The 12,212-nt window shown below is 40.5% G+C and overlaps 1 protein-coding gene across 3 annotated transcripts in view; it reads right to left on the bottom strand.

The window, feature by feature from the left end:
- The window catches only part of MRC1 (mannose receptor C-type 1), a 78,612-nt gene extending 77,335 nt beyond the window's left edge, over nt 1–1,277 (bottom strand). Inside the window, exon 1 of one of the 3 annotated variants that reach the window (XR_008310121.1) lies at nt 1,045–1,264. Coding sequence is in view for 2 of the 3 variants with exons in the window: in XM_053263479.1 (XP_053119454.1) it covers nt 1,045–1,150 (106 nt within the window). In the remaining variant the exon portion in view is untranslated. Of the gene's footprint in view, nt 1–1,044 lie in introns of all 3 variants that reach the window. The other 2 variants (XM_053263479.1, XM_053263477.1) reach the window with 2 other exon arrangements.
- Between the last annotated feature and the right edge of the window lie 10,935 nt (nt 1,278–12,212).

The raw sequence follows: 12,212 nt of genomic DNA, 5'->3' as shown, positions 1-12,212 counted from the left end.
TCTTTGAGCAATGTTTGAACATTTGTTCGGTTGTTAATGTGAGTGGAGAATCTGCCAAGCACACGTATTCCTTTCTCCCCCTCGCCTTTCCTCCTCACTTCTACTAGCCCAGAAATCCTGGGTTAGTAAAACCACAGCACCGCATGTTGTACAAACATAAGAGCTGTGATGATTTAACTATGGTTTACACACCAGGATATGAAACTGGGATTAGATCCACAGCAAACCATAGTTAAACCGCAGCTCTTAGATTCATATGACAAGGGGCACTGTGATTTAACTAAACCAGTATGTTTGGTTTAGATGTTATACCTACTAGCCCATATCCCTACATTCAGTTAAGAGCAGCTGTAGTATTCAAGAAAATAATTAAAAAATATAGTGCCTTGGGTATTTCCTGGTGGCTTTTAGCTTAGCATTTTATATACAAATTGAGAGTGGGGGGTGGGATAATTTATTATTTCACCATTCTTTCTCTATATTAAATATGGATTTCTGGAAATCCAAACGATGTAGTGATATGTAAGCAGGACCCAATCTTGCAAGAAATTAACTCTCCTTAACTTGAAAGCTAGAGAAGGATGAGATTCACAAGGATAGATAAAACTGTTGTTTTATCCTTTGCTGCCCAACATTTCATATAGGTCCTAACTGAACCTCATGCTATTACATAATAAGACCAGTATAATTAAATTAGCTGGTGTGCATTGTAATATTGCACAACACGGATAGGCATTTAAGGTGTTATGCACTTCCAACAACAATTCCTGGCTATTTCCAGTTTGCACTTCTTAATTCAGGTGAAAACATGCATATTAAAATTGATAGCTAAACACCATTTGGGAGGCCAAAACACCAAGAAACTGAAAAGCCCTGTTGAATTGTTTAAGCAGAAACATCTCTTGATCCCCTCTTGGCAACATTTGAGAGTAAAATGTAAATCACTAAAGAGAAAGTTTGGCGTTCCTAAACAGGGAAAATATACCAAAACGAAAATGGCATAGTAGTATCGTTATTCATAGCAAAGATCCAGCTGGAACTTACCCACTAGGGAAGAAGCGCCATGAAAAAACGAAAGCACCACAAGAGCCAAAGGAAGCATCATTGCGAAGGAGTTACTCCTGTGTTCCACTACAGCAGAACTTGCCATATGATGAATTCTTTTTATAACATATCTTGTTGAAGCCAGCAAGGAGGAAAGCCTTCCTCATTTCTAAGAACTGATAGTTCAGGGAATGTATTCTGGTTGTCTAATGATAAGGAAATGCCCTGCCACATGGAGAATTTTGAAATAACAGGAATTCCCAGCTCAAACGTTGCTTTCCTAAGCTAATTTCACTGCTGAAGGAAAAAGGAAGGAAGAGCTTCCACAGAACTGCAGATGATAAAGGGATGAACGCTCAGCATTTTTCCCCTGCCTCACATGAATGTGGGAAACAGATCAGTTATTCAATTGCTTGCCAAAAAAAAATTGTTTTTTAAAGTGTAAAAATCAGGAAGACCCATTTGCCCTATAGTCAAGAGCCACATTTTAACTCTTTAATATACATTAAAGCTACCCTTCTTACTGCTTAATATTAAAATGAATGTGATACAGAAAAGCTGCTTCTTAACTAAAGAATAGTGGTAGTATCTGGATTTAAAGTAAGGCAATTTATATTTGTTTTTGTTTTTGCTTTTGTTGTTGTTATTGTTTTTTACATAGTCAGACAGGTGTTATTGACTGGTTTGAGAGCGTTCGCCCAATATTGTAATGATAACCATCTCTCTATCAACTTTGCTAAATCCAAGGTGTTGGTGTTCTCGAACGCCAGGAAGGTTTACATCTAGAGTATCAACCATTTTAAGACTGACCAGGTTTTTAAGTTTAAATATCTTGGTATTTATTTTCAATCAAACCTTAATTGGAAATCACAGCGTTTACATGCAATCTATACTGCACATTCCACATTATATGCTTTTCTTCATTTTTTCTTCACTAGGAGTGGCCAATACATATCTATGGCTCTCAGGGTGTTCTGAGTCAAAATTGTAGCTCAAATGCTCTTTGGGGCTCCACTGTGGATTCAGGGGATACAGTTGGAGCTGGATTCTATTCAGTCCAGATTTCTCAGAGCTATCTTTAGAGTGCTGAAATGTGTTTCTTATGGCGCTTTGTGTCTGGAGTTGGGTTCCTATTCCATTGCCTGTCAGGCTTGGGAGCTTACACTAACTTGCTGGCTTAACTTTTGCCTTGGCTCTCAGGGATCATTTTATATTCAACTTATGTGGAGGGACAATTTCCCTAACACTTGGTTATCTGTGGTTACTAAAAAAGCACTAAGTTTGGGGCTTTCTCCCTGTCCTTTACCAGCGCCAAGGCTATTATGATCCAATGTCTTAGAGACATTGAGTACCAACGCCTTGTCTCCCTAGCAAATCGATGTTGTTCTCCCATATATCTTGGTATTTCCCTCCCAGCTCGAAATCGTCCTGCTAAATATCTCTCCACACTCCATCTGGTCAAATTGGAGGTCAGCCTTTGCAAGAGCCAGGCTGAATGTCCTACCCTCTGCCTTGCTCCTTAGAAGATTTTATAAGGATTCCTCTGTTTCGGGGCTGTGTTCTTATGGAGAGGGCTGCTTAGAAACAGTTGCTCATGTGCTTTTGTACTGCCCTTTGTTCCACAACTTAAGGAAAGAATTATTGACCCCTTTATTTCTTCAGTTTCCCGGCAGGCCTGACTCATTTTATCTTAATTTATGTCTTGCTGATGTTAATGTGGGTATTACTAAACTGGTTGCTAAATTTTTATATGGGGCTATGAAACTGAACTCTCGTCATGGGGTTCTATGAGGCCAATTATGTATCTTTTAGTTATTGCATGTTGTATATTTGTACCTGGTAACAGTTTAAAGTTTTAATTTTGTTTGGCTTATGGCTGTAAATAAAATTATTTTGACTGGTTTGTTTTATCCAGACATCAAGTCCTTCCCAAGGACCTGGGATGGCTGAATTTTATTGTCAATATTGTTGCTGTTATTATAGATATTGTCGCAGAATATAGGCTGTTCCCAGTAAAGCTGCTTTTTGTAATTGTCTGATGGTGATTTCTGTGGCCCCTATGGTGTTGAGGTGCTCTTCAAGGTCTTCTGGAACTGCACCCAGGGCGCCAATTACCACTGGGATTATTTGGGTCTTTTTCTGCCACAGCCTTTCAATTTCAATTTGTAGATCTTTGTTTTTGGTGATTTTTTCCATAACACTATGTCTAGCTATACATACACATCAAGCAGACAGAAATGTACAAAATTTAAACAAAGCCATATAAAGAAGCTCAAGAACACGGACCACGAATCAATCCTTTCATTTTTCAAAACTGACACGAACTATAGGGGTGGGGAAAGTGGGCCCATGTTACAAGTCTGTACTTGGCCCATAGAAATGATGCTTGGGCACTGGTTGTATAATGCACACACTTGTTAGCATGGATGTGTTGCATGTTTATAGTTTGCTCTGTATATTTACATGTATACATAAAACACTGTTCAGTAACATGTGGAATAGCCTCAGATTCATGGTATATTAGGATCTGCAGGCACACACCATATTATCCTGGTTCAACCCACCAGGAAAAAACCATCACCCTTTTTATATGTCTCTACCTGGCTCAGAGAAATAATGCACACACAAGATGTCAACATGCTGAAAAGACGTAAAAATAAATTAAGCTTTTAAAAACCTCCACACACACACACACACACACAGCTCATGGATCTCATGGTACTATATATCACGACTTTCCCTCAGGCTGATAATTTTTCCACACTGGTGAATAATTGCAGAATAGCAACATTACAAAATAATTGCAACACAATGACATGAGAGGCCCTGCTCCCTGGAACTGCTCCAAGTGGAACAGGAAGCATCTACACGCTTCTGAGCCACCTTCTTTATCAAGAAAACCGCCATGGATGAGCCACAGTGAAAGGAGAAATTGGAATTAATACAGACTTACAAAAAATGTGAACAAAAATATCTGTCACAACCTGAAATTCATCAGAACAGTGACATTCAGCAGCAACTTTTTTTAAAAAATGCTTATTTATTTAAATATACATATCCTGCCTACTTTCTAAAACCTTGAGGCGCCTCTTATGCCTTTTATCTGCTGTGCTGATTTTATTATTTTATTGATGTTTTATGTTGTGGGAGACAATGTGTGGTTCACCAGATGTTGCTGAACTACAATTCCCATCATCCCCAGCTGTAATAAATTGTGGCTAGGGGTGATAGGATTTGTAGTACAGCAACATCTGGAGAGCCACACGATGCTTACCCCATTTTTATATTGTGCTTTTAGTTGTGAGCCAGTTTGAGCATTATATCCCACCTTTCTTTTTTAGCTACAGTAGCATTTCCTGAGACATGCTATTGAAGCAATGACTTCAGAATGATAGGTTGGAGGCTACAGGGGGGCACAGGGACCTTCTATGTCACCTGCCAGAATGAGGCAAAGGATCAGCCTGTTACAATAGCTGAGGTAGTCCTAAGGACAGGATGGTTCAACGACTTGAAAGAATGGATGGTATGAAGGAGGTACATGAACAGGACCCAAGGTGAATGTTGGATCATCTCAATAAGAGAAGTTTTAGAATCTCAGCAGGTTAAAGGCACATATGTGGAAATCTCTAAGGTTGTTTTTGATTCATTGTTGGTGAAATTTTAATTTATATTGTAGTACTGTCTATCTGTCTATCTACACACACACACACACCGTGATTTTTGGCAGAAAGGCCACAGCAGTATAGAAGACGTAGTAAGGAGAAAAGGCTGAAAAATTGCAGAAGCCCAGCAGAAACTCTGCATCACCGTAAATACTGCAGCTAAACCAATTAAATATGGCCCAAAAGGGTGAAGAAATCTGTTGCTTTAGGGGCTCTCTCCGCAGCATGGACAGTGGTGGGTTAATGGAGAAGCAGAGTAGGCATTTGCCTGTGGGGGCAAAATTTGAGGAGCAGTAAATTTTGCCCCTCCTCAATTTTTGCCACCCCTCTCTGTGGGCAGCAGCTGCTGCAGCAAGGATAGAGTGGCAAGGAGAAAGTCCCCCCACCCCTTTACCTTATATTAAAAAGGGCAAACCATTTTTGTTTAAGGTAAAAGGGCAGCAAAAAGCTTAATCCGCCCCTGAGCATGGAGCCTCTCATTGGTTGGAGGGCCCTGCTGTGCTGCCGCCATGCCTCCTTCTCAGTGGGAAAGGTCAGGCCAGCTCATTTGCTGCTGCTACCGCCCCCCTCCTCTTCGCCCAGCTGGCTCCTCTTCCACTCCACCTCCTCCATGGCCTGCGGCAGGTCACCTTAAAATGGACTCTTCAACCCTCCTTGCTCCCCTTCTACCCCTCCTCCTCCATGACCTGTGGTGCCACCTTAAAACAGACTGCTGAGCCCAGCCTCACCGAAGCGTCCTCATTGCACCTCATTGCGCCTCATTGTCGGCCTCCACAGCCACCACCTCCTCTTCCTCAACAGCCTCCTTCGCTTCCATTCACATGTAAACGCCGCATAGGCGTAAACGCTATAGGTGGTGAAAAACAACTTTTAAAAACGTACCCACTGTGGCAATTCTACGGAAAATTATGGTGTGTGTATATCATTCTCATATTTATATATATGAATTTATTTACACAGTCAGACAGTTGTTATTGACTGCTTTGCTTTATCCAGACATCGAGTCCTTCCCAAGGACCTGGGATGGCTGAATTTTATTGTCAATGTTGTGGCTGTTATAGATATCATTGTAGAGTATAGGCTGTTCCCAGTAAAGCTGCTTTTTGTAATTGGCTGATGGTGATTTCTGTGGCCCCTATGGTGTGTTGAGGTGCTCTTCAAGGTCTTTTGGAACTGCACCCAGGGCGCCAATTACCACTGGGATTATTTTGGTCTTTTTCTGCCACAGCCTTTCAATTTCAATTTGTAGATCTTTGTATTTGGTGGTTTTTTCTATTTCTTTTTCTTCTATTCTGCTGTCACCTGGTATTGCTATGTCGATTATTTTGACTTGTTTTTCTTTCTTCTTGACTACAGTTATATCTTCTTGACTACAGTTATATCTGGTGGCAGATGTTTGTCTGTTTGTAGTCAGAAGTCCCATAATATTTTTGAATCTTCATTTTCTACAACTTTTTCAATTTTATGGTCCCGCCAATTTTTGGCTACAGGTAGCTTGTATTTTTTGCAGATGTTCCAGTGTATCATCCCTGCTCCCTTGTCATGCCTTTGTTTGTAGTCAGTCTGTGTGATCTTTTTACAACAGCTGATTAGGTCGTCCACTGTTTCATCTGCTTCTTTACAAAGGTGGCACTTGCTGTTTGTGGTGGATTTTTTGACTTTTGCTCTTAATGCATTTGTTCTTAGTGCCTGTTCTTGCGCAGCCAGTATTAAACCCTCTGTTTCTTTCTTCAAGTTGCCATTCTTAAGCTATTGCCAGGTCTTGGTGATGTCTGATTTCCCACTTATATTGTGCAAATACTGACCATGCAGGGGCTTATTTTTCCATTTTTCTGCTCGGTTCTTGACTTATTCTTTCTTGTAGGCCTGCTTTCTTTCATTGGTGTTGAATAGTTTCTCGTTCTTGACCATTTGAAGTTCATCTTCTTCACTGTCCTTGATATATATTCTTCAAGGCCTCTTTTCTCCTCCTCTACTGTTTGATGGACTTGCAGCATTCCTCTTCCACTGGAGCTGCGAAGGAGGTATAGCCTATGGACATCACTGCGGGGGTGCAGAGCATGATTGATGGTCATGATTTTCCTGGTCTTACAATCTAGCGTCTCTATCTCTGCCTGGGTCCAGTCTATTATTCCTGCAGTGTATCTGATAACAGGTATAGCCCAGGTGTTTATGGCTTGTATAGTGTTCCTGCCATTGAGTTTGGACTTTAGGATTTTTCTAACTCTCCTGATGTATTCACTTCCAATTTTGCTTTTAATTTCAGTGTGTGCAATGTTATCCGCCTGGAGAATGCCCAAGTATTTGTAATGTTCTTTCTCTTCCAGGTTCTTGATGTTGCTTCCATTGGACAGTTGTATTCCTTCCATTTTTCTTATTTTCCCTCTGTTCATTATTAATGCAGCACACTTGTCTAGTCCAAACTCCATTGCTATATTGCTACTGAATATACGGACAGTGTTTAGCAGTGATTCGATTTCTGACTGGGACTTTCCATACAACTTCAGATCATCCATGTACAGCAGATGGTTGCTTTTACTTGATGTTTTAGATGTTTGGTATGCGAGGCCTGTTTTGTTTAGTCTTTGTGAAAGTGGGGTCATGGCGATTACAAACAACAGAGGGGATAGTGAGTCCCCTTGGAAAATGCCTCTTCTAATGCTAACCTGTCCAAGTGTCTCGCCATTGATTGTTAACTGTGTACTCCACATGCTCATTGCTTTTTAAATAAATATCTGAATGTTTTGGTGACACCAGTTGTTTCTAAACAGTTTAGTATCCATGTGTGAGGCAATGAATTGAAGGCTTTCTTGTAGTCAAATTCGTGCAACACTTAGATTTGTTTTTCTTCTCTTGCAATTTTCTAAAATCATTTTGTCAATCAGAAGCTGGTCTTTTGTGCCTCTGGTGTTCGGGCAATTTCCTTTCTGTTCAATTGGAATCTGTTTGTTAGTTAATAAGTGTTGCATCACTTCATCTGCTATTATTCCAGTTAATAATTTGAACATGGTTGGCAGGCAGGTTATGGGTCTATAATTACTTGGAACTGCACCTTTTGCTGGGTCTTTCATGATGATATGAGTTTTCCCAGTTGTTAGCCATTGTTCAATATCACCTCCTTGCAAAATGTGATTGAACTGTTTTGATAGTTGTTTTATGAAGGCTTGTTAGGTGTTTAAGCCAAAATCCATGCAGTTCATCGTCACCTGGCGCAGTCCAATTTTTAATTTTCTTTGCTCTTTCACTTATTAATCTGGTGTTATTATTAGATCTTGCATTTGTTGGTTATATTTTTTGACCTCTTTCATCCAGCCTGTTTTATTAATTATAATCTATTGGATTGTCCCATAATTTCCACCAGAATTGCACTGTTTCTTCTTTATTTGGTGTTTCTACGTTTCTTGCAGTTTCTCCTTCTATGCTTTGGTAGAAACGTCTCTGATTCGACTGGAATTGGAGATTCTGCCTGTGTTGTGTAATTCTGGCTTCGAATCTGCTAATCTTCTTTGACACTGCTGTTATTTGCTGCTTTATTATTTCCAGGACTTCTCTAATTTTCCTTGAATCTAGGTGGTATTTTTCGATCAGATACTGTGTGGTGTTTTCATTCTTCAGCTTCTTATCTTTCATATCTTTTAATTTACTAGCATCTGATCTAAGCCTGGAGATTTTATTTTCTATTCTAATCTTCCATTTAGGTGATGTACTACTTTCTTTTTTGACAGGTCCATTGATCTTATATCCGAGCTCTTGTGTTGTTATTGTTGCTGCACTGTACATTAGTTGGTTTGTTTCTTGCAAATTCTTGGTTGTTATTTCTGCAAGTGCAGCATTGACATCTTTTAATGCCTGAGCAAGTTGTTTTTTGGCAACTGTTTTTAGAGCAGGAAGTCGAACCCTGGTGGTTGTTTGGTTCATGTACTCAGTTATTTTTTGCTTTAGTTCTTGTTGCTTTTCTGTTAAACGGCATTTGGGTTTTTGAGGTGAAGGCAAAGGGGAGGTTGCCTGGTTTTGATTTTGAAATGGTTCAGCAACAGTGGCATCCTCTATTTCCAACACCTCCTCCACCTGCGCCTGAGCAACTGCTTCTGTTGGTGGTAATTCTTCTTCCATATCTTGAGCCTGTGTTGCTCTTTGCAGTTCTTCCAGCTCAACTTCTGTGAATACTTTATTTCTTATTATGAATCTTCTCTGCTCTGCTAGCCTTTATTCTGTGATTTCTGTATCTGGATGCTTCTCTTTCCAAATTTAGTACATTTTCTTTTTAAATAACTTCTTCTAGTTGGACTAGACTTATAATAGCAGATCATTATTTCCTTGTTGGCATTTTTCGTATTTTTTTTTTCAGTTAAGCAATGTTTCTTCCAGTAACCTTGCAGTCTCCAGCCCTTGTTGCTCAACTGAAGATCCTGAGTCCTGTTGCCCACTTGCCACCAGATGTCCAGGGACTCCAGCTCCTGGTGCGGTCCTTGTTGACCCAGGCGACGACCGATCTGGTATAGATTTATTAAAGTTATGTCTCACCATATTGTTGATGGGAGAGGCACTCTTTGTCTGGCTTCTCTGGTGAGACCTGTCCAGTATGGTTGGACCTCTGGCATAGCTCTAACCATTATATTATTATTATTATTATTATTATTATTAGATTTATATACTGCCATTCCTAAAGTGGCCTAGGGCAGTTTACAGTAAAATAAAAAAATACATAACAAAATCAAAAAGCAATTAAAAACAGATTAAAATTACAATTAAAACAAGATATCAATAAAATCCAGACTAAAACGATGGGTCTTAAGACTTTCCTGAAGGCCTTCAAGGAAGACAATCCTCTTATCTCCACAAGGAGCCTGTTCCACAACCTAGGGGTGACAACAGAGAAGGCCCTATTCCAGGTCACCACCAGATGAACTGGTGGCACCCAAGGATGGACCCCTCCTGATGATCTCAATGAGCAGTGGGGATCTTGTAGAGAAAAACACTCCCTCAGGTAACTCGGACCTAAGCCATTCAGGGCTTTAAAGGCAATAACCAGCACTTGGTACTTTGCCTGGAAGCATATCAGCAGCCAGTGCAACTGTTCGAGAACAGGCATAATGTGGTCTCTCCGAGATACCCCAGAGACCAATCTGGTGACTGCATTTTGAACTAACTGAAGTTTCTGAACTACATACAAAGGCAGCCCTACATAGAACACATTGCAGTAATCCAACCTGGATGTAAGCAGCTGGTGAGCCTGTTTTCAGGTCATTCTTCTCAAGAAACAGATAGAGTTGTCGAATCAGTCGTAGCTGGTAAAAAGCACTCCTGGCCACAGCCTCAACCTGAGGTCCAAGAGCATTCCCAATCTATGAATCTGTTCTTTCTGGGGGAGTGTAACCTTGTCCAGAACAGGTGTTCTATCCTCTCTTGCAGATTACAACCCCCAACAATAAGCACCTCTGTCTTGCTTGGATTCAGCTTCAGTTTATAATCCCTCATCCAGCCCATTACTGCCTGTAGGGAGGCATTTAAGCCTTTTCCTTATATTGATGGCAAGGAGAGAGATTTTGTGTGTCATCAGCATATTGATAACACCTAGCACCAAATCCCTTGATGACCTTACCCAGCAGTTTCATGTAGATGTTAAAAACCATTGGTGACAGAATGGAGCCCTGGGGGACTCCATATAGAAGCTCCCATTTTGAAGAGCAGCTGTCACCAATTGCCACCATCTGAAATCTACCCAAGAGATAGGAGCTGGACCACTGTAAAACAGTGCCTCCTTAGGGCTGGATTAAGCTAGTGTGGGGCCTGTAGCATATGTTATAAAGGGGCCCTAAATTTTAAAAAAATGCACATAAATTTTAAAACATAAATTGTTTACTTGCATAGTAAAGTAATTCAATTTTTTCATTTGCTATATTTTGGAGTATGGGGGACCAAGCAACAAACTCACACTTACTACTACAACAGTGAACCTTTATATACCGTTTTCCAATCAAAATTCTCAAAGTGGTTTACATAGAAAAATAAAGAGTGGATAGATGATTCTCTGTCTCCAAAGGGCTCACACTCTAAAAATAAAAATGTGGTAGGCACCAGCAATATCCACTGGACAGATGCTGTGCTGGACCTTCGCTTAAAAGGCACATTTAGCAGAAAAGGGATATTTTATCTAATATAGACCAGATAAAACAGGTAAAGTTTTTACTTTAATTCCCAGTTGGAAGATTGGCATGTGGGGCCCTCGAAAATGCGGGGCCCATAGCAAATGCTACATTTGCTATTACGTTAATCCGCCATAGTGCCTCCTATCCCCCAATCCCTCAGGCAATCCAGAAGGATACCATGGTTGATGGTATTGAACGCCACTGAGAGATCCAAAAGAACCAGCAGAGTCACATTCCCTCTATCAATTCCCTGGCAAAGGTCATCTGTCAGGCTGACCAAGGCTGCTTCAATCCCGTAGCTTGCTCTAAAGCCAGTTTAAAATAGGTCTAGATAATTGGTTTCCTCCAAAACTGCTTGGAGCTGATCAGCCACCATCCTCTCAGTCATCTTACCCAACCATGGGAGGATAGAGACTGGCCATAATTATCCATCACCAGGGTGTCCAAAGTGGGCTTTTTAAGAAGGGGTCTGACCACCACCTCCTTTAGACAAGATGGCTTTCCCCTAGTGAGATATTAATGATATCAATCATCCCAGCTCCAACAACCTCCCTGCAAGACTGATCCATCATGGCATGGATCCAAAGAACAGATGATAGGCCACACTGCTCCAAGCAGCTTGTCCACATCCTCAGGAGTCACAAACTGAATCTGATTCAATCAAATATTACAAGAGGGATTGCCAGACACCCCCAACTGGCCCTGCAGAAATATTAGAGTCCAGATTAGCCCGAATGCGGGAGATTTTATTTGCAAAGAACTCATTAAATGTGTCACAATGAGACATTGTTTCCAGAAACAGATTTGAAACAGATTTTGGTATGTATTTTGCACAAAAAGCTACAAATTGCACATATTTTGCACAAAAAGCTACAAATTGTACATATTTTCTACTTAAGAAACAAATTTCAAGTAAGATGAGGTGACAGATTTCCTCTTGAAACCAAATTTATCCTTACAAAGGAAAACCGAATTCCACATGCTACTTTTTTTAAAAGCATGTATATTCAATACAAAACAAAGCATACAAAATTTAGGATATGTCTGGAAAATGATTGGCCTATGCAGCCTAAAAAATGTTAGAATTGATCTGACCTGACAGAAAAAGTCTCAGAAGGCCTGATACGGCCCCTCAAAATTGTTGGGTCATCTTGGAAACTCAACATTTCCTGATATTCTTGTCAGACCCAAATTAAATGGCCCATGTGCTGCCTCTCAGCTAAGAGGAAATGTGCAGGCCATTTAACTTTTAAATAACCCACATAGTGCCTCTCAGCCGGGGTTCCAATAATTAGGGGCTCCTTGCTGTTGTGTCTGAACTCATGCTGATAGTGCCTAACAGTGGGCATATTGGGTC

Source organism: Hemicordylus capensis, chromosome 6, assembly GCF_027244095.1.
Source record: "Hemicordylus capensis ecotype Gifberg chromosome 6, rHemCap1.1.pri, whole genome shotgun sequence".
In the NCBI taxonomy this organism is placed as follows: domain Eukaryota; kingdom Metazoa; phylum Chordata; class Lepidosauria; order Squamata; family Cordylidae; genus Hemicordylus; species Hemicordylus capensis.
Note: the sequence above shows the minus strand (reverse complement) of the source record. Positions and strands in the feature narration are given on the sequence as shown.